This window comes from Taudactylus pleione, unplaced genomic scaffold, assembly GCF_031769625.1.
Source record: "Taudactylus pleione unplaced genomic scaffold, aTauple2 ptg000010l, whole genome shotgun sequence".
In the NCBI taxonomy this organism is placed as follows: Eukaryota; Metazoa; Chordata; class Amphibia; order Anura; family Myobatrachidae; genus Taudactylus; species Taudactylus pleione.
In genome coordinates this window covers 8,639,657-8,661,392 of record NW_028284413.1, presented here as the reverse complement: position 1 = coordinate 8,661,392, position 21,736 = coordinate 8,639,657, and the positions used below count along the sequence as shown (strand labels likewise).

Below are 21,736 nucleotides of genomic sequence, written 5' to 3'. Positions count from 1 at the left end.
TCCTGGACACATACAGCTTTGCTAACCATGCTGGGTATTGTTTAACTGTCATCTTCAGAAGAGGCAGAAGTGAGACAAAAGCAGAGGGGAGAGTGAATATACACTAACAGAACATTGCCCGCAGAGAGATAGAGAGGTAAAGGGAAAGAGTGAGGTACTAATGTGAGCAGCCAGTATATAAGAAACAGAAAAGAATAATAGATTTAGAGGGATAGTGAAGGCGAAGAGTACACTCCTCATAGGTACAGTGGAGAAAAGACAAGGGGGATCATCTGAATGAAGATTGGTTGTGACATCAAGAAAGATTTGAATCAAGACAGAGAAGCACAAAAAGTTTCCATTTCAGGTAAAAGAAAGTTGTGATGTATAGAATGCAGCTCCTTTCCTGGACTGTGCTGGCAATGGCATACCTGGCACATCAGCAGATGTACTGTGCTCCCGTGAGTAAGGATCTATACAGATTTCCAGCCAGTGTCCTACAAGGTGAGTTATGGGCAGTAGATGTAGTACATGGAAAGTTCTACTGTCTATGCTGCTGTTTATATAAAAACCCGAGGTGAATTCCATGCTAAGACTGGGCATGGTTATTATGCTCTGTATTAAAATTTGAGGATCAACTTGAACCTGTTTGCTAGACCTACTTGAACATCTTTATGACCTAATCACACAAATGTTTCGGTATCCTAAATTAAGGATCTGAGTGGCGTGTCATTCTAACATTCTAAATAGATGATGATGGGTATATGTTCATCATGACTGCAGCATAATTGACCATATGTATGGTATAAAGGTTTGATGTTTATTTTTAATCCTTCACTATGTGCCTCTCATGCTCTTTTCTCGTCAGCAATTTCCAACAGAGGGACTTTAATTTTGGAAGCTGCCCTTAAAACAGCACTGGAGGCTTTGGATGAGGCTGTTAAAGAAAAGACTCGTCATGAACAGGAGTGTTTAGGATGTGTCCCCTGTCTATTCCCAGAGTGTACCAGCCTAAGTGCGCAGTGTAGAGGTCAGTTCTATTATTTGTGCTATATACACTATCCCAGGAGTTCTCAGTCCTAATCTTCAAGTACCACCAACAGGTCATGTTTTGACCTGTTAATGGTATATGAAATTAGTGGCGGAGAACCATGGATTAATCGTTTAACAGCATCCTAGTAAGTAGAGTGCATAAGTGATATCTACTCAATCTATAGATGTTCTTCCATATGCCAATAATAGAAGAAAAATATGCATAGTGTATACCGTGTATAGACAGGTTCCTATAGTCATGCAATGGTAGCACTCACCTTTTCAAATAATTATAAGCTTCTTGAACAATATTTCAATGGTTTGATGATAAACTATCTTCTTATTTAATGATAGAGTTAGGTGTGCTTTTGACATTTATTTCAACTCCAATGTATGTTGGTGTAAAGGTATGGTGAGCAGTACCCACCTGGTACCTTTTCAATGGAGGCACGCATCTACAGAACAGCATGTTCTCTAATGAAAGTATGAAGTAAATATACTGACATTTTGGATCCAAGGACCTGTTACGTGTTTTGTCATAACTGAGGAGCTTATTCAGACCCAGTCATTAGCTCTATGAGCTCGCAACCGGGTCAATGTTGCTCCAGTGCGCATGCGCACGATGGAGCCGGCTCCGTCGTGCGCATGCGCGAGACCTGGCTAACGACGGGTGATCCGTCGTTAGGGGTCTCGTAGCAGACGGGGCGAGCTGTCGATGTTGAGTGACAGCTCACTCCGTTTGCTGGGCGGGCCGGGGGCGTGCCCGGCCAAATGGAGGCGTTCCTGTCGGAACGCTTGCCATTTGGGGGCGGCCCCACTGACATCATCAGTGATGTCAGTGGGGAGCTTCCTGCTCAAACAGAGCAGGAAGCTCCCTGGGACTTAAGGTTGACGAGACCCTACCTTAGGGTCTCATCGTAAGCCCCGATGGTCGCAATGGTCTTGACCATCGCGACCATCACCCTTAGCGGTCGTTAGAGTTGTGGGTGTTAACCCACAGCCTAACGACCGACATGGAGGTGGCCGTTCAGGATGCAAGCGGCCGCCCTGTTTCAGAACGACCGCTTGCATCCTAAGACTGCCTCTGAATGAGGCCCTGAGTGCCACCCTCCTGCTCATCTACATATGCATTCCTCTATTGGGAAGGCACTAGGTGGGTACTGCACACCATATCATCACAGCAACAGATAACGGGATTGAAAGAAATGTCCAAAGCGCACTTAAATATATCAAAAGATGAGTGAATATTTTATCTGAAAAACCGTCTTATTAAAATTGGTGAATTTCTACTGTTTCCAATTTCTGTCCTTTCCCTGAGCATCTGTTATTACTGAGACATCAGTAAAAGACCAGATTTTCTAAACAAATCACAATGTTGCATTGTCACCTGCTGGCGAACAGCTCTGAAATATTGTACAATGTGTTTCTAATTAATTTAAATAGTGAGTTGTACCATCTCATGACTGTAGTAATTTAATTGTCTATAATCTGTATACACTGTGCACTTTTTCCTTCTTGGCACATGGAAGGACATCTATTGATTGAGGTCAAAAGGTTTGGAGAGTCCTGAGTTATCCCATTTCTTCATATACTGTAGCAAAGAACTCTGGGACTTTTCCAGCATCGATGCTGTGTCCTTGGATGCAGCAGAAATGCTAACATATGCTAATACAGCAGGAGGCTTCTGGAGTAAAAAGAAGATGCCTCCCACATGCTTGTGAGAAGATGAGTAAAGTATGTTCTCTGGGCCTAGAACTCTTAGGAATAACCAGAAAATTAGGAAGGTTGGTAATTTTCCTTCCTCCAGTCCAGGTGTTCATTGTACCTCCAATCAGAAGTACACAGATAGGTCACCTATGCTGAGAATAAAAATGCTTTAATTAAGAGTAATAGAAAATCTGAAATCTGAGGGTGTGATTCATTACCGATCGCAACTGCGATTCCGCACGCAATCGGCCGATTGTTGCGCCCTGCGAAACCGGCCGCTGCGATTGCAGCGACTACGCAGACCCAGAGTGATTGACAGGAAGTGCCGTTTGTGGGTGGTGATGGGGGGGTGATGAAACAAAGGCGTGCCAGTGCGTTTGAACGCCGTTGCATGGGCGTGCATAAATTAGCCACTGCGATGCCGTAAGCAGCCTGAGGTCTCATAGCGTGCAATGAAGTTAGCAATTTCTGAATAAGGTCAGAGCTTGTGCAAATGGGCATGATGCTGCGATGGTACTCGATTGTATCAATGGCTTCGCAGTCTTGCTAAACATTACGGATGTGTGTAAGGTAAAGTGGGCGTCCTTATGTTGTGCTGCGACGGCATAGCGATCGCAATGGATTAGCATACTATCGCAGTGAGACTGTGTGCGTGCAATCACAGTTGCGATCAGTAGAGAGTCAGGCCCTGAGTTGTCTAATCATATAGTCTTGAACCGGAAAATAAATGGCACCTGGCACTAAAGTAATAACTTTAGGAAATTAATAATGTTTCCAAGTTTGAAGCCTAACCCATGCCAAGGGTAGGTGAGTGCAATGGCGTGCTATTGCACTGGCAACTACCTTTAACTTTAAAGACATCAAACGAAAAATGCTTTCTGTTCTCAAGATGGTTTGTGCCCATACCTCATATAACTCTATGGTTTTTTACAAGTCGAAGAACCTTAAACGTAATTTTTAACTCAGATTGAGAAAAGTATCTCTGTAAAGTACAACAGGTTTAACTGCAAACTCAGAGAAATGTGTTGGGAGCTGATTGGATTTGAGCTCCATATCACATACATGTATGATAAAAGTTGTTAATAAATGGGCCGATAGTTATCTAATAATCTGTGCTGGATTCCCTGAAATATAATCTGTGTCTCTAACCTTAGAGCCCTCAAATATACATAGGATTCACTGAGAAGTCCACACAACAACAAAACACATACTAGAAGTACTGTACAACCAACATGAATTTATTCTGTCCCTTAACCACATTAACTGTAGATTTACATAGGAACAGGTGTCCAAAATCTGAACTGTGCTTTCCTGGAGACTCTGGAGTCTGCTTTGAATGATCCTGCTCTACTCCCCCTCAGAGCCGGATTTAGACCTCATGGGGCCCTAGGCAAGCTACCGATTTGGGGCCCCCCACCCTCAAACAATCCTTTGCATATATTACAGTAGATGTCACTGGAGCAGGATACACACATCAAATTATATACACACATCATAATTATATAATATATCGAATGTAGTTATTATACTGAAATGCGGCATCCCGGCGCCAGAATATCCCTACCTGGCTACAAGACCGGCGCCGGAATCCAGACAGTAGGGGACATCTTGATACCAAAATCCCGACAGCCAGGATGCCGAATGTAAGTGTAGCTGGGCTGGTTAGGACTTAGCCGCGGGTGGGGAAGGTTAGGTTTAGGCGTCACTTTGGTGGGGGGCTAAGGGTTAGTGTTAGGATGTAGAAACAGAGGGCTAGGGGGACAAGGGGGAGGGTAAGTATACTTACCCGACCCTTGTCGGTATCCTGGGCATCGGGATGCTGCTGTCGGTATATTGACAGCAGGCACCCTGACTGCCGGGTTTTCATACCAATTCCCAATATATCCTGTGTATGTATGTATGTAGGTATATATATATATATATATATATATATATATATATATATAAATGTGTTTAACTTGATCCAGTGACACTACTGTAATATATGCAGATATTAGCATGGCAAAACATCAAGTATGACAAAGATTCAAACAGCGGTAGAGGGGAGTAAAGGGGGAGCAAACAGAGGTAGAGGGGAGTAAGGGGGGGCAAACAGAGGTAAAGGGGGGGGACAAACAGCGGTAGAGGGGAGTAAAGGGGGAGCAAACTGAGGTAGAGGGGAGTAAAGGGGGGGCAAACAGAGGTAGAGGGGAGTAAAAGGGGGGGACAAACAGGTAGACGGGAGTAAAAGGGGACAGATAGAGGTATATGGAAATAAAGGGGGACAAATAGAGGAAGAAGGAAAAGGGGGAATAACAGGTAGACTCAACGAATTTTATATATATTATACATACAATTTAAGCAGCATATACACACATACAGTATATAGTATATAATATATATATATATATATATATATATATATAAAAAACAAAGGTAGAGCGGTCAAGGCTATTTAAAACAATAGGAATTTTTTTCTCTTCCATTGAAACTTACCCAACTCTCTGTGTCTTAGCTGGGTCTCTCAGTTGGAGGAGTGGATGTCTCCCGCGGTTCCCACATCCAGGGATGCCGGAGGAGGCTGTCTTCTCCATGGAGTGAAGGGGGGGGGGAAGCAGCTTGCTACATTGCGGGTGGGGGGAAGGGGGGGTTCTTGAGAGCAGGCAGCTTGCTAAATTGCGGGGGTGGAGAGGGGGTCGATGCTGGAGGAGGGGGCTGTCTGCTACACTGTGGGGTGGGGGTAGGAGGCAGCACTGTGGGGGGGGAAGCTGAGGTGGTCGATACCGGAGGAGGGGACTGTCTGCCACACTGCGTTGGGGCGGGGAGAGGAGGCAGCTTACCACACTGCTGGGGGGAGGTCGAAGCCGGGGGACGCATGCCACACTGTGTGGAAGGTGACTCGAGGTGGTCGATGCCGGAGGAGGGGGCCATCTGCTGCACTGCGGGGGGGAGAGAGTGAGAAGGTTGCTATACTGCAGGGGCTGTGGTAGAGGAGGATGGCTGCCACTCACTGTGTGACTGCAGCGCAGGCTGCTTGTAGATTGGTTGTTGGGGTAAGAAGGGGCTGGCTAGATGCTAGGGGTAGGGCCTTGGAACATGCTGCTGCTGCTGCGTGTGCCAGCAGCAGTTTAACTTGTTATTAACTCAGCTCGGCACGGCAGGTTCACTCCAGGGCCGGATTCCGAAGGGTGGGGGGCCCGGCCACGGGCGCCTTGGAACCCGACGGGCCCTAGGCGGGTGCCTAGTTTGCCTAATGGTAAATCCGGCCCTGCTCCCCCTCCCCTTAGGTGAGCGTGATACCATTTTTAAAAGATGGGGTGGATTTTTACTTTCCAGTAATCAATATGTATGCTAAGCAATGTTACAGTCCCCATAAATATAAGTACTTAAGCCAATATGGTCACCTTCAATATTAAGATTAGGCACCAACTGAATCCAGATTGGCCTACATATATGTTGGTAACTTTTAATACTTGTACTTCTCTGCCTTCAATATTTAATTTATTTATAAGTAGATGGTTGTTTAGCAATACTGTGGCTAGCCTGCACACAGCTCCCAATGCACTGATCTACCAAATTACGGCCAGCTACTTACATCAGAATGAGCAAGGCTTTGCAGATGTTGCCATCTTGATGTGAAAATTTATGAGACTACCCATAAAAATTGCCACAGATGTTCAGAAATGGATGCTTGATGCCACAATACAATGGCGTGCTACATTTGTGTTGCATCTCTGAAGATTTCCATATTCATATGTTACCTTATTGCCTCATTATATTTAGTATTTGCTTGATACCTTATATTCCTGTTGACATCAACAACAGTATAAACTCATAAATTACTAGTTATCCTGCAGAAGACATGACTAGTTTTGTCTTTTATGGGGCTTCAAGAGAAAAAATTGAAAATTCCAATATAGTTTATTTCTTTCCACTAAATTCCAATATAGATTATTTCTTTTCACTATTAACATTCTTATTTTTCTCATTAAGTGCTGTATTTACTACAATCCACATATTGAATACAGATTGTAGTGTGACATTATCGACTGAATTCGCATTGCGAATTCAGGCAATATCACAGGGATTTACTACAAATCCCTTGCATGGGACAGAGCTTGCGACAAAGCTCTGTCCCTGCGAATCCCCTCCGCACACTAGTCATGGTATTTTAGCAAAAAATACCGTGACAAAGTGCCCGCGCATGTGCCGACCGGCCGCTGCTGCTACCCCCCCGGTGCTAAGCCCCACCCCCATGATCGCGGACCCCCCTCCCCCTTAATAGCACTTACCTGCATGATCCGGACCTCCGGTGATGTCCTCCATGCCTCCGATCGGGTGATCTCCCATACTGCACTGGGACCCGATCACCTGATAACCGGGCCACAGTGCACTATGGGAGACCAGCTGACCGGAGGGGAGACATCACCGGAGGCCTGATCACCGCTCCCTGGAGTCAGGTAAGTAAAAAAAAATTTTGACAAATTTTTTTTATTTTTTTACAGTAATCAGCTTGTGGTCTGTTTAGACCACACAGCTGATTACTGGGACCGTCTCCCGGCTCTGCTATCCCCGTTAGACCAGAGTAGGAGGCCAGTAACCGGGGGAGACCCTGGATAACGCCACCTCCAGGTGGCGTTATTATCACAGGGCTTTCCCCGATATTTTTTTACAATTTATTTTTAGTAACTTTGGCCAGATCATATTTCCCATTACAATTATGGGAAATGCGATCTGATTACTAAAAATAAGTGATACTTAGGGGTTGGAGTAGAATTTTACGAATTCTACTCCAATTGCCCTGTAATAACTATAGGTGATACTAAAATATTGTGAAAAGGGTGTGAAAACACCCTTTTTCACTTTATTTTAGTAAAAATAATGTTAATAAATAGAGACCTAAAGGTTTATTGATAAATCTCTAATCATTGCTGATATGGTGCTACCTCTGCTTAACATCCTCAAGTGCTCCTTGGTAGAGCTCTCAGATTGTAACTCCAGTATTCCAGCTTTCTATAAATATATATGGAATCAGGAAAACTTTAAGTACAGTTTGGTGTAAAACAGTGAACAAATGACTTGCATAAATGTTTTATATATAAGTTATATAGCTCTCAAGTAGTAAGATGATAGCCTAACCCTAAGGCGTACTTCATCCTTGCAACATACATCTCTTTGCTTATCTCAAAATATCTTCAAGCTTGACATCTCCGCTCTGAACAAGATCTGCATCTCTCATCCACACACAGTACCTGCTCCCATTCACTGTTACAATACTTTTTTTGAGCTGCACCCACTCTGTGGAATGCCCTCCCACGGACAATAAGACTTTTCTCTAGTCTCCAAACCTTCAAGCGTTCCCAGAAAACTCTGTAGACAAGCTCATCAAATTTCAGAACCACTCACATAACCTCAATAAGCTACTCTACCCAATTACATCCCCTCTACACAGTCCACGCACAACTTTACATATTTTAATTTTCTTAACTCACACATCCCACTAAACTCCAGGCCACCATTCCTGTGTGACTGGATCATACAGCCCACCAAGAACCTGTGCAATATGGCTACACCTATCCTTGTGTATCAATACCTATTTTTCTATAGAGTGTAAGCTTGCAAGCAGGGCCCTCTTACCTTTTGGCCATTCTACTGCCTTTGTCTTGTACTATACAGAATAGGGCAGACAATTAAAATTAGATGAATGTAAGGTTAATAAAATAAGTGTATTGTTATGCTTTACAATTACTGACTATCGTCACATACTTTCATGTCATTGCCTTTCCAGTAATCTGATAAGGAAAAATCTGCTTAATTCATCCTTATGCTATATTATATGTATGATTTATGTTTTATTTTAGAAAAATAGGTTTTCAAAAAAGCATGATTTTTCTCTTTAAAATGTTTTACTATTTGATACTAAATTACAAGAATTTTCTTGTATCATTATAAATTTATTATATTTCTTATAATGCTAATCACATTCAGGTCATGCCCCGGATGTATTGTGTCTTTTGTGTTCTTTGTAGGCTGACTGGGAATGAGGTCATTACTATGTATTTGGAGGCAGACTGTTCTCTACCTTATATTATGCATTCAGTTTATATTCTATAACTACTTCGAACTAATGGACATAAAATAATAAGGAAAAAAATTACTCTTTATCAAAGACTCATTTTAAAATTAGGAAAATGTCGTTATTTTAAATAATAAAACTCATTCTGTTTAAAATTATATTCCAGGATTTTTTAATGATGGATTCCCTTAACAGTTGAAATATTGTTCTTGAAAGATTCATATGTACAGTTTCTCAGACCCGTTTGTTTAGGAAGCCCACAGCTGTGATATAATTGCAGATATTCTTTATATATGACGTACAAACATTTCAGTCTGTTGTATAAGTGACACTTGTTTATGCCTCTTGCAGAGACAGACAGGGCTGCAGAGACGGAGCCATCGTGTGAAGTTATCCTGAAAGCAGGAAGTAAAACTGATCCTGTGGAAAGAAGTTGGGCTCTGAGTCGGGTGTGTGGCTTTTACCGGCGGTTTTGTACTGAAGTGGAACACACATCAGAGATTTGTATCAAGGCCACAGCAGGACAGTGCCATCTGAAGCTGCAGGAGTGCAGTAAGCCTGAGACTTTAATACAGCAAAAATACCTAGTAAACCTCCAGAAAATGATTATTTAGAAGAACTTGACTGTATAGACTAGGTTTCTATACCATCAGTATTTTACATAAAATTATGCAGAAACTGCAGTTTCTGCACAATGTTATGTATTGTTCCTACCTATATACTAATAGCACAATGCAGGAGATTTCACAGAAATCTTCGGCAAAGTGCTAACTAGCACTGCAGATCGTGGTCCCCATTATTATCAATGGGGACTACGAACTGACCCCTATGTACTAGACTCCAAAAATCTAAGCCCCGGTAGTTTACACCATCTTCAGATGGTGTAAACTACTGTATGTCTATGGGGTCTCTAGGGGAAGGAGAGAGATCTTTCGACCTCTCCCCCGTAGTCCCCGGCCGGCCCCGATAGCTGACGCTGTGCACATGTGCAGTGTCAGCTTCCCCCGGGGAAGTGTATCACTGCTGTGAAAGACTTCTCCTAAATGCCGGGGATATAACTGCAACCGCTGACCCTGCGAGTTCCCGGTAGTACATAGCCCAGATATTTTTATTAAAAAATATTCCCGGTGAGTTGAACCATTAATAATCGTGGCAGTACTGCGATTATTAATACATAGACCTTTAAATGTGAAAAGTAAATAAAGTCAGCAAAAGACAATTAATATGATGTCGCAGCATGAGAAAGCAAATCCCATGCTGATGTGGACATGCCTATAAGGTAAATACGAAACACGTACAGCCTTGGCAATATTACTGATCTTTTAACATAGAAGCATCCATGGGCTTAGCTATAGTGGGTGCAGGGGGTGCCATTGCTATGGGCTCCAAAGGCTTAGGGGGCCATGGACACAGGTCATATAGTTGTCTACCAAGTTCCCAGAATTGGCTTGTAAGCAATTATGCCTGACCCATTGCCAGGCCTAAGTGGGGTGACATTCCATTTTCCGTGAATGATGTGTATAGTGGATGTTATGTGAAAGAGGCCTCTAAGGTGGCATACTCTGAAGTGGATACTGTAATGTGGTATAATATGAACTGGATGGCACTGTAATGTTACATTATATGAACTAGGGCACTATAATGTGGCACAATATAAACTGGAGGCCTTATAGCATGACATAATATGAACAGACGACATTATAATGTGGTATAATATGAACTGAGGGCACAGTAATGTGGTATAATATTAACTGGGGCACTGGAATGTGGCATAATATGAACTGGGGCACTGAAATGTTGCACTATATGAACTGTAAGCACTACAGTGTGGCACAATGTGAAATGGGGGCAATACAATGTAGCATAAAATGAACTGGGTCCACTAATGTGGCATATGAACTGGAGACATTGCAATCTGGCATTATGAACTGAGGACCATTTAATGTGACATAATGTGTACTGTGGACACTATAAGGCATAATGTTGGGGCACTGTGTGGCCTAATGTGTACTGGCAGCATTACTACGTGGTGTACTGTGAACTAGGGCTCTACTATGGGGCATACAATAAACTAGGGCACTACTATGGGACATAAAATTAACTAGGGCACTAGTAACGGGCATAACAGTAACTAGGATACAACAACTAGGATACATACAGTTATCTAGGGCATTGCTATGGGGCATAAAAAGAACAATTGCTGCAGAGAAAGATGTCTATCTAGAAGCAACAGTACAATGTTGCTATGGAGTCCTCAAAGTTCAAATGCCCCTGTGAGCATCCTATATTTTTTTTTATCATTTTGCTTGATTGTTGTGTATGCATTTTAGAAAGTATTTATCTCCCACAAGGCTCAGCCAGCTGCTCTCCATCTTTATGTGGGAAACTATCCTGTTCTCATCTGGTTTTTATTTTTGGCAGAGTTAGAGAGTGACATGGATTACCTGAACACCTCACCTGAAGATGAAAGTCCATGTGAGTACACTGTGCATTTAGGCATTACCTTATATACATAGAGGATAACCAACTGGTAATGAGATAGTTATCTGTTAAGAAAAAGAAGCAAAGCCACAAAGTTGAACTGCTGGATCCAAAAAAGGCCAGTTACTTAGGATATGACATTGTTATCTCACTGCATGAGGGAATCAGAACTTACAGTACTTGTGTGAATGTTTTAACTGTCTCTTAAGATTAGTTTAGTTGTAACTTTAGCAATATCTCCAGGCCTTCCTTAGAATGTGCTTAGAGGTCAGGCCTGAGTTTTTCTCATTCTTGTGAAAGTGTGCAGGTTGCCATTTTGTTTTCTTGCTGGTACAGTTTCTGAATAGGATTTTGCACTGCTGATTCCCAATCTGTAATGTCAGTGAAGTACCAAGGAGATCAGTAGGCCCTCTTTATGGAGTTTTGGAGGTAACGTGTTAAAGTAAAAAGAATACAGAATAATTGAAATACAGATTATTTACAGTGCTTTTTCTATTATCAGTGATCTGTGGGCAGACCAAATCACCCATAACCAACAAGACAGAACCCAAAGGTCGCATTGTTGGAGGAAGCATTACATCACCAGGCTCTTGGCCTTGGTTGGTCAACATTCGACTTAATGGGGAACTTATGTGTGGAGGAGTCCTGCTAGGAGATGTGTGGGTCTTAACAGCTGCTCATTGCTTCAATGGGTATGGAACAAATTATTTTGGTTCTATTACATGGTCACTAGAAACATTCACTGATTCTATAAAGTCGCGTATCCACTTGCAGATATAAATGAGCAAAATCGTTATCGTTCAATCGCTCATTATCGTGCATAAATTGGGCAGATTAATGTCGGAAACGACCAGTAATGCTCGCTCCCGCTGGTCGTTTCCGACATCATTCATCGCCTGAACATGATGGTCAATCTGCCAATAACGACAGATTGGCCATGTTCAGGGATGAGGGAGGGTGCCCGCACTGAACAACATATCATTCAGTGTAGACACTACAGGGGATGAGGAATGACTCTACAATTACAATGTTGTAATCGTACTGTCGTTCCACTATCTGCAAGTGGATACACGGCAAGATTACAAACCTTGTTTTCCGTTAGCTCAGTGACTTTTATTTATTGCCCAGAAAACATTTTCTATCAGATTGCAATGGGCAAATTGAGACATTTGCACTGCCTAGCATTACTTTGAATCATTTTTGCCAGCTGGATTTACGCCTCCAGCAGTAGAGACTTACACAACCAACGAGACACTGCAGGATTGCTGACAGAAACACGGCTGAGGAGTGGCAGTCCTTCCTTTACTGGTACTAGCTGGAGTGAGGCTGCAAGTAATAAGTACAGGAACTGATGTGAGTGACAGGATACTCTAGCAGTGGCAGATGATAGGTATCAGGAACGTCTAGGGACAATGGTGCAGCTGGGTAGTCAGGCAAGAAGCGAGAGGAAAAACTAAGCAGGCTGCACAGCAGGAATGACCAGGACTGTGATACCGTAGGATATCAAGACAAGACTAGACTAGACTAGACAAGAATGGACTGTGACAAGACTGACAGAAAAACAAACAAGGACTGGACAGGCAAGATACATACAAGAACTAGACAGACAAAATGCAGACAAGGACTAGTGGCTGAAGTAACAAAGTTCAAGATGCAGCCTTAAGGGCTGGGGTGCAAGTGGAACCTTAACGATGCGGCCTTGCAGACCATGGTGTGGCTATGACAGCCAAGATGAGATGCAGGCTATGATGCAGCTTTGCAGGCCGTGATGCGGCTATGACAGCCTAGATGAGATGCAGGCTATGATGCGGCTTTGTGGGCCATGGTGTGGCTATGACAGCCGAGATGAGATGCAGGCTATGATGCTGCCTTGCGGGCCATGGTGCAGCTATGACAGCCGAGATGCGGCTTGAGAGCTGAGATGAAATGCAGGCTGAGGTGTGTCTGGAGCAATATGGCAGACAGGTGAACTCTGGCACGACAGGAACACAGGCAGGAAGCAGACTGACATAGCTTGGCTGGACTGGTATGAAAATCCCACAAGCAGCAGAAGGGTATATTTCACAGGCTAATACTAAACAGACAGGCAGGTGCAGGACATTAGAGGAATAACTCAGCATACAGGAACTGTGGAACAAGGTAAGACCGGCAAAGATTCAGACTTCTGAGAACAAACACGCTTCGGACGTCAGACAATATAACCGGCATGGAGTGCAGGGATGGCTGAAACTTAAAGGAAGCAGGGTCCAATCAGAACCAATTCCTGGAGAGAGCACTTCCTAATCAAAGGTATGTGTGCATCTGAGCTCTGCACACAGACAGCTAGTGATTAGTGAGCACATGATACAAAACACACAGACAGACATGACTGACAGGCTATGATTTAAACACAGACAAGGCAAAATTTCCAGCTTCCTGCAAAAAGCATGAACAAGGACAGGACATGGTGCAGTATCCCAGTAACAACTATGACTGGGAACTGCCACCGAGATGATTTGCTAACCGCAAATCCTAACAGTGATAATAATAAAGGAACATACAATCTTAAGGTGAGAGGACTATGCTTTCCAGCAATGTCCTCCTACCTGTATATCCTCAAGAATCATCTAGCATTGATCAGAAACATGCTCTCATTTTTCTTTAAACGAATGGGCTACAAATATTTTCATGAAATAGCGTTGTCTTATGCTGGGTACACACTGCACAATGTGTACCCGGACAATATGGCAACTAACGGGCCGACATATCGTAACCGCAGGTACACATCAGAACGGTGTAATGAACAACGGAACGATCCCTCGTGCCGTCCTTCATTACCTTGCACGGTTCCGCATGCAATATAGTCCAGTAAGCTGTGCTGCATGTTTGACCTGACTAAATCACATGTGACCGAGGAAGCCCGCAGATTGTCCGTACACGCTGGCCATTCCGGATGATATGTTGTACCGATTTGGACTGAAAGAACATATTGGGCTGACATTGTCCTAGTGTGTACCCAGCTTTAGTGTCATTGCCCTTGTGCGGGACCCTCACGTGGTTACAGTAGCAACAACATGTAGTAAACAAATGTGTCAAAGTAGACTATTTGGATAAGACTATTTTCTTCATCAAGAGAGAACGCATATAGAATAGCCTTAGAGATTACATACTGCAACTGATCATCACATGTAATAGAAATCATCATGAGATATTGGGGGGATACATTTGGTATAAAATTTTAAGATTTCCCATAAGAAAGGTTTTGTCTATGGCCAACTATCTCACTACAGGGCCAGATTAAGAGCCACAATGACCTGGAGCGGAAAATCATCAAGAGCCTATTGTGATATGCGGAGGAGGTGTGACCAGTGCGGTGGGGGGGGTGCATACTGCGCATGTGTATGAACCGCATGTCGCCTGTGCAGGAAAGCATTGTGATCGCACTGCGATCACGCACACTGACAGAAAGCCATGGCAGAGTCAGTGACGGGACGTCAGTGTTTGGGGTGGTGAGTGGTCAGAGAAACGCAGGTGTGCCAATCTGTTTGAACACCATTTCCTGGGCGTGCATAAATTAGCATGGCATACGCAGCTCGAGTACTAACTGCATGCAAAGAGACTTGCAATTTCTGAGAAAGGTCAGAGATGCTGTAATCGTGTGAGAGGGGCCGATGTTCTCTGATGTTACCGATGTATACGCAGGATGCGAGGTATTACGGATGTGAGAAGGCAGTACTGGGCGTCTCTATACTGGCTGAGCAGTGGCAGACTTTTTTATTATTATTACCAGTTATTTATATAGCACACACATATTCCACAGCGCTTTACAGAGAATATTTGTCCATTCACATCAGTCCCTGCACCAGTGGAGCTTACAATCAAAATTCCCTACCACATGCACACACACTGACACACTAGGGTTAATTAACCTACCAGTATATTTTTGGAGTGTGGGAGGAAACTGGAGCACCCGGAGGAAACCCACACAAGCACAGGGAGAATATACAAACGCCACACAGTTAGGGCCGTAGAGGGATTCGAACCCACGACCTCAGGGCCTAATTCAGACCCGCTCTCGAGCGCTCGCAAGCGGGTCGATGGTGGGCCAGTGCGCATGCACACGACGGACCCGGCTCCGTCATGCGCATGCGCGAGACCCGGATAGCGACGGCCAAGCCGTCGCTATGGGTCTCGCTACAAAGGGGGCGTGCTGTCGATGGTGAGTGACAGCACGGCCTCATTGGTGGGCGTGCCGGGGGCGTGGCTGGCCAGTGGGGCCGCCCCCAAACAGAGGCGTTCACATGGGAACGCCTCCGTTTGGGCAGCCACCCCCCATCCCGCCCACCAAAGGGGGCGTGCTGCCACTCAACATCGACAGCACGCCCCCGTTGGTACGAGACCCGGAGCGACGGAGTGCCCGTCGCTATCCGGGTCTCCGGCATGCACACGACGGAGACGGCTCCGTCGTGCGCATGCGCACTGGCCCACCATCGACCCGGTTGCGAGCGCACAGCGCTTGCGACCGGATCAGAATCAGGCCCACTATTCATACAGCTGAGATCATAGTAACCATGAAGGTCTCTAAAGATTGCAGGGAATTATTTGAGGAGACTATCATTGCTATAAAATTAAAGAAAAACAAGAGTTCTTGTATATGGTGGGTGATCCTTGAGGAGATAAACAGAAACATATCGAGCTGCAACATTACTACTGAGAAAAACAGTAAATAACATGCAGACTTCAGGCGTAAGTGAAAGATGTTCATTCATTTGTTAGTCTTTACTATCTGAGCCTCATGTGCAAGGCATGTGACGTGTGCACTGCAAAGCACCTTAGTATCTGTGTCAGTGCACCGTGATGATCTGGTCAGCGCTTACCGAGGGGATATATGAACTGTTTTTACTATATGAGGCAATTTTTTTCTGCATGAAGCTTTTTAACATATTACTTGGAGTGCTGAATGCCGGCAAAGGATTCATGGCAGGTGTCAAAATACTGACGCGTATCATAATCCCGACGCCAGAATCCAGGAGGACACGTGGCCGAATGAGGTAAGTACGTCCCCGCGTGGGGGGAAGGGGGGGTTAGGTTTAGGGCAGTTAGCGAGGTTAGTGTTAGGTTTTGAGGGGGGAGGTTAGCATTAGGCACCCCTAGGGGGGAGGGTTAGGGTTAGGCACCCCCAGGGAGAGGTTAGGGATAGGCACCCCCCCGGGAGGGTTAGGTTTAGGGAGCGGTAAGGGGGGTTAGGGTTAGGCAACCCCGGGGGGAGGTTAGGGTTAGGCACTAGGGTGGTCTGATAGGAACATCACTCCACTGAACTCCTCCCCTTGTCCTGTGCATAAGTCTGCTCCTCTGCAAGCATGCTGTTGTACTTTCATCTGCTGCAACTGTTACATTGTTTGTAAATATTGTAATGTTGTGCTAAGTATGTGTTTGTTTCTGCATTACATCTGCTACATTTTACTGACTCAACAGTCACTCGTGATTTTTGAGATTTATTATATTGCAGCTGATCTTTTTTGTTCATCAGGTTTTATGAATATGTACCATCTTTGATACGGTGATGGTACCAGTGATTGGATGCTTGTGCTTCAACAATAATACAGATGCCCCCAAGGGTCTTTATATATATATATATATATATATATATATATATATATATATATATATATATATATAATATATATATTAATGTAAGTCAGTTCTTAAAGTGCTTGTGTGCCTAATCACACCATGGTTTATGCTGCCTTTCTACAATAAAGACTTGAAAGTGATAGATTTCCATGGTAAATCGCCCCATGTTGGATGACGCCTTCATGACAAATACAAGCACAACAACAATAAAAACCAGGCAGGTTGCATTCTCTAGAGCCTCTGATCACATACAGTAGGAGCCACTGACCAGCTCAAGATGACACTTTCATAACAGCACATCAGAGTGTTGTCTAATCATCACATACTTTCTTTACTAGGAATACCAATGAGCTGCAATGGACAGTTGTAGTCGGACAATATGACCTCAGCAAAGAGGAAGATGGAAAAAGAGTCATTCAAGTGAACAGGATTATACTCCATCCCAAGGTATTAAATTAAAAAGAAAATAGTATTTCAATGATAGTAGGTAGATACCTCTGGGTAAATCACATTATTCAATACAATCAGCCAAGAAGGGTTCAGCAACAGAGGGGTTTGTCAAATATTATAGCAATTTTAATAACAGAAATAGTATAAGAACAGGTAGAGTGATAAACATTAGATGGATTTATATCACTGGCATCATGGTTATCATAGTCCTTCAGCATTTACTTGCATAAACTAGATCTGAATTACTGGGATACACTATATGTCCCACTGGGCAAGGACAGTATTCGTTTTTGCTAGTAATCACATAAACGTACCAGTCTTCTCCCAGGATATTAGCTTATTTTACATGTATGGTAGCATGGCAATTAAAACGCAGATAACTGTTATGACCTGATTTATAACAGTAATTAATCTTTGTAGTGCTCTCTTGCAGCAGTGTGCATACTAAGGGGCAGATTCAATTATCTGCAAAGTCTGTATTGTATAGTCCTGTGTTAAACTTCCGCACATATCGCGTGATATCTGATTTCCGTATAGTTCAATTAGCAACAGCATTGAGCTGATGCTGTGCATTAACTCTGCATTGTGTGACCTATGAAACAGTGGGGAATTAATCCTGATTTCTAAAAAAAGGGGCAAATAAGAAGGCTGTTAGTGTCCATAAGCAAAGTATTGGAGGCATGTACTGTACTGTACATGGTGTCAAATGGTTATTTTTGGAAACTTTTAAAAATGATGGAAAAATAATAGCCAGCAAATATAAGTACCTATAGTATAGAGGGGTGTCCGTATAGTGATGTTTAACTGTGTATATAAGCCAGAGCCGTAGCTAGACTTTTTGGTGCACTGTGCCAGAAAGAGCATTGGCGCCCCCCTCATTTTTCAAAGGGACATGATGCACTCAAAAAAGGGGAATTGCCTCATGGGGAAGTGCCAGGGAAGAGATAGGGGAGGCCAGGAGATACTGGGGATGAAATAAGAGAAAGTTATAAGTGAGAATGATAATAAACAGAAATTTGACTGGCCCAAACAGCACCCCCTGACCTGTGGTTCCCTGTGCGATGGCACCGGCCGCATACCATAGCTACGGCCCTGATATAAACATATATAGCCCACATCATTTAACCCATTACTCTGCTTTTCAGAGCAAATGACATCAAAAGAGGCATGTTTTTATTGGTCATAATTTACTTTTACAAAGCTCTAAATATAAGCTCTCACGAGCAGGTCCCTCTTCCCTCATGTACTTTTCCTTCCTTTACATATATTATTATCTACTCTATACTCCTTACAACAGCACCTAACCCTTGACTTCTTCCATCCTGCTACTGTTGCAGCAATATTTATACTTTATATATCATGTACTTGCCCTGCAATGTCTTGTACTGTATGTCACTGTTTTCTTGTTCTGTTCAACTGTTTATGTACTTTGTTAGGTGCTGCAGAACCCTTTTGGTGCCATATAAATAAAAAATAAAAATCATAATAACAATAATAATAATAATATTATTATTAATTTGGGAAGAGTGTCCCAGGGGTACTGCACGGTGTCCTGTCATTTTAACATTAAAATAAGATTTTTTTCCAACTAGTCTGGAGGGTATGTAGTTAGTAGACCGGCGGACGGAATGCCGCCGGTCTGAATCCCGATGCTGGAAGTCCGACACGGGGCTTAAGATAAGTGTTGAAATACCGACGCCTATCTTAATCCCGATGCCGGAACACAGACAGAAGCCAGCCTGAACCAGGTAAGTCTGTGGTGTCTTAGCTGTTAACTATGGGGTACCATGGGGTTAGGTTTAGGTACCATAGCAGGGTTAGCGTTAGGTTTTGGGGGGGGGGGTTAGGGTTAGGCACCCCTAGGCGAAGGGTTAGGGTTAGGCACGACTGGGGGTGGGGGTAGGGTTAGGCACTAAGGGGGGAGGGTTAGGTTTAGGCACAATGGGAGGAGACTTAGGTTGAGGCACTAAGGGGGAGGGTTAGGGTGCGGGAAGGGTTGGGCTACAAGAAGGGAGGGTTACGGTTAGGGAGAGATGTGGGGAGGGTAAGTATATTTACCCGACCCCTGCCGGGATACCATCGGGATGCCGCTGTCTGTATTTTGACAGGAGGCATTACAGACCGTTTCCGTCTGGAGCTGCAAGCTAAGAACTAACTCCCACTGAGAACTACATTACCTTACCGTAGATTTCTAATTAAACTTGCGCGTTAAGCAGTTTAGGGCTTACTTATGGCTAATTAAAATTTGGTCCTCAATGTTTGAAAAAAAGTGATGCCGATAGGTACAATGTAAACAATTAGTATGTGGACAGCGTAATGCTGATGGTATAATGCAGGCGCTGTACTAATGCTAATTAAAGCATTTAAAACATGTTGGCATTAGAACTTTAAACATGATGGAGTAATGTTGAATGCACAAAGACTTCTGACTATTTGGGTGTCAGTTATTGAGACTGAGTAGATATCAGGAATGTCTAACCTGCATCCACAAGAAAGCTTATAAAGTGTGTCAGATACATTACCTCTGTGAGATTTGGTGGTAAACAGTTCAGATCATTCATCATATATATTTCTCTATAGAGATCACTCACCATATATCCATATATCTTTTCCTATAGTTTAACCAGAAAACATTTAATAATGACCTTGCAATGGTGGAGCTGAGCAGCTCGGTGGCAGTGTCTCAGAGAGCAATACCCGTGTGTCTACCTGCAGTATCTGCTGATCCAGCTCCCACCACCAACTGCTACATTGCAGGATGGGGCTCCCTTTACGAAGGTTAGTCTAGTAATTTCTTCTTCATCCACAACATTTAATACCTATAACTAACCATCATTAAGCAGTCTTATGTAATATTCATCAAAAATATTATATAGCATTTTTTATTGTGTCCCAGTCATAAGAAATAGAAATGTTAATTAGATTCATAAATTAAATTTTTCCTACAATTATGGTTAAAAACAAAGAGGAAACAATCTGATTTCTATGGTGGAGAAATTAGTATAAGTAAATGTGCACCAGGATTTGCATGGTATGCCCTCCTTGGCTGCTATTGCAAATCCCCATTATCGCTACAGAGCTCTGTGCCCCTATTCTTAATCACCATGTCCTATCAGTAGGAAACAAATAAAGTCTTAACGCATAATGTAATGTACATAATAGAGAAATGCCCTCTCCCTTCATTGACACCAGAAGTACAAGATACATACACAATAAAGTAAAGGTGAGGCAGCCATACACATGTACAATTCTGCCACCCTTTGTTGTTTTCTACAAAAACAGGTCAGTTCACTGATATTATTCCTATCTCACTAATAACATTTACAGCTACTTTTACCTGTTCTCTTCTGAAAACAGATGGTCCTCCGTCCGATGTTCTAATGGAAGCCCGTGTTCCGCTTCTGACTCAGGAATCCTGCAGGAGCACCCTGGGAAAGGACATGCTGACCAGCACCATGTTTTGTGCAGGCTACCTGACTGGGGGCGTAGACTCTTGCCAGGTAATGTCCGCTAACATCTTTAGAAGAGCAGGGAGACTGATTTCTAGATCTATTACAATGCAGGACATTTACATGTGGATCAGAATGTCATGTACAGTGAAAACCAAAGAGAAGGCATAAATAAGTCTATGATTTTTGTCTAGTTGGCCTCCGCCTGCTGTATCTTTTATGAATAAAGAAAGTGTCAGAGTAGGGTGTATTGGGTATTGGGCGTAGGGGAATAAGTATGTAGAGTGCACAAACTCCCCAATGCTTATGTCAGCACAAAATCTATATAGAGCCGTGATGATAAAAATAGATGTGTACAAATGAGACAGTTTTGGACACATACAGACACAGCTAGGTGCACTGGTGAACAGGTAGTGGTGTAAAAAGGTATTAGAACAACCACTTTTTTCTAGTACAAATAACTTTTGCAGTGTCTTTTAAGATCAAAAGTCTGGTTCTGACAGATTACAGCCATAGGTGTATCTATAATGGACGCACCTATCATTTTTACTTATCTCCTGGCCGTCGCGTACGCAGATGTCTGGCACTAGCTTCGGAAATATGGCACCAGCGCCATATTTCTAGAGTTCTCAACAGAAATATAGCGATGGCGCCTTGCTTTAAAAGACTATGGAGATATGCGCACAAGACTATGGCGCAGTTTCTCATAAGCCGTGCATGCATTGGCACCTGGATTTTTTTCCTAGTGGGAAGGGTCCCACAGAAGTCCACACACTGACCCCTCCCATTTTAATAGACCCCTGGTTACAGCAACTGTTCTGTACAGTTCTCTTAGTGTTTGGTTTCATAATGTAATCCCAAACCGACAGCTCACACAACTGTACACATCATACCATATTGTGGCGCTCTGGTAAATGAATGGTCAGCACCTGCTGCTCTCTTCTTGTTTTCAGATAGGGAATTCTGCTAA

General features: G+C 43.3%; 1 protein-coding gene across 1 annotated transcript in view; it reads left to right on the top strand.

The window, feature by feature from the left end:
* Window positions 1-240: 240 nt before the first annotated feature.
* PRSS56 (serine protease 56) overlaps window positions 241-21,736 on the top strand; it is a 44,384-nt gene continuing 22,888 nt past the window's right edge. The window contains exons 1-8 of the mRNA XM_088467435.1: window positions 241-483; window positions 848-1,009; window positions 9,125-9,325; window positions 11,195-11,248; window positions 11,757-11,946; window positions 17,206-17,314; window positions 19,936-20,095; window positions 20,675-20,817. Coding sequence (XP_088323561.1) covers window positions 363-483; window positions 848-1,009; window positions 9,125-9,325; window positions 11,195-11,248; window positions 11,757-11,946; window positions 17,206-17,314; window positions 19,936-20,095; window positions 20,675-20,817 — 1,140 coding nt within the window. The 5' untranslated portion in view covers window positions 241-362. The remainder of the gene's footprint in view (window positions 484-847; window positions 1,010-9,124; window positions 9,326-11,194; window positions 11,249-11,756; window positions 11,947-17,205; window positions 17,315-19,935; window positions 20,096-20,674; window positions 20,818-21,736) is intronic.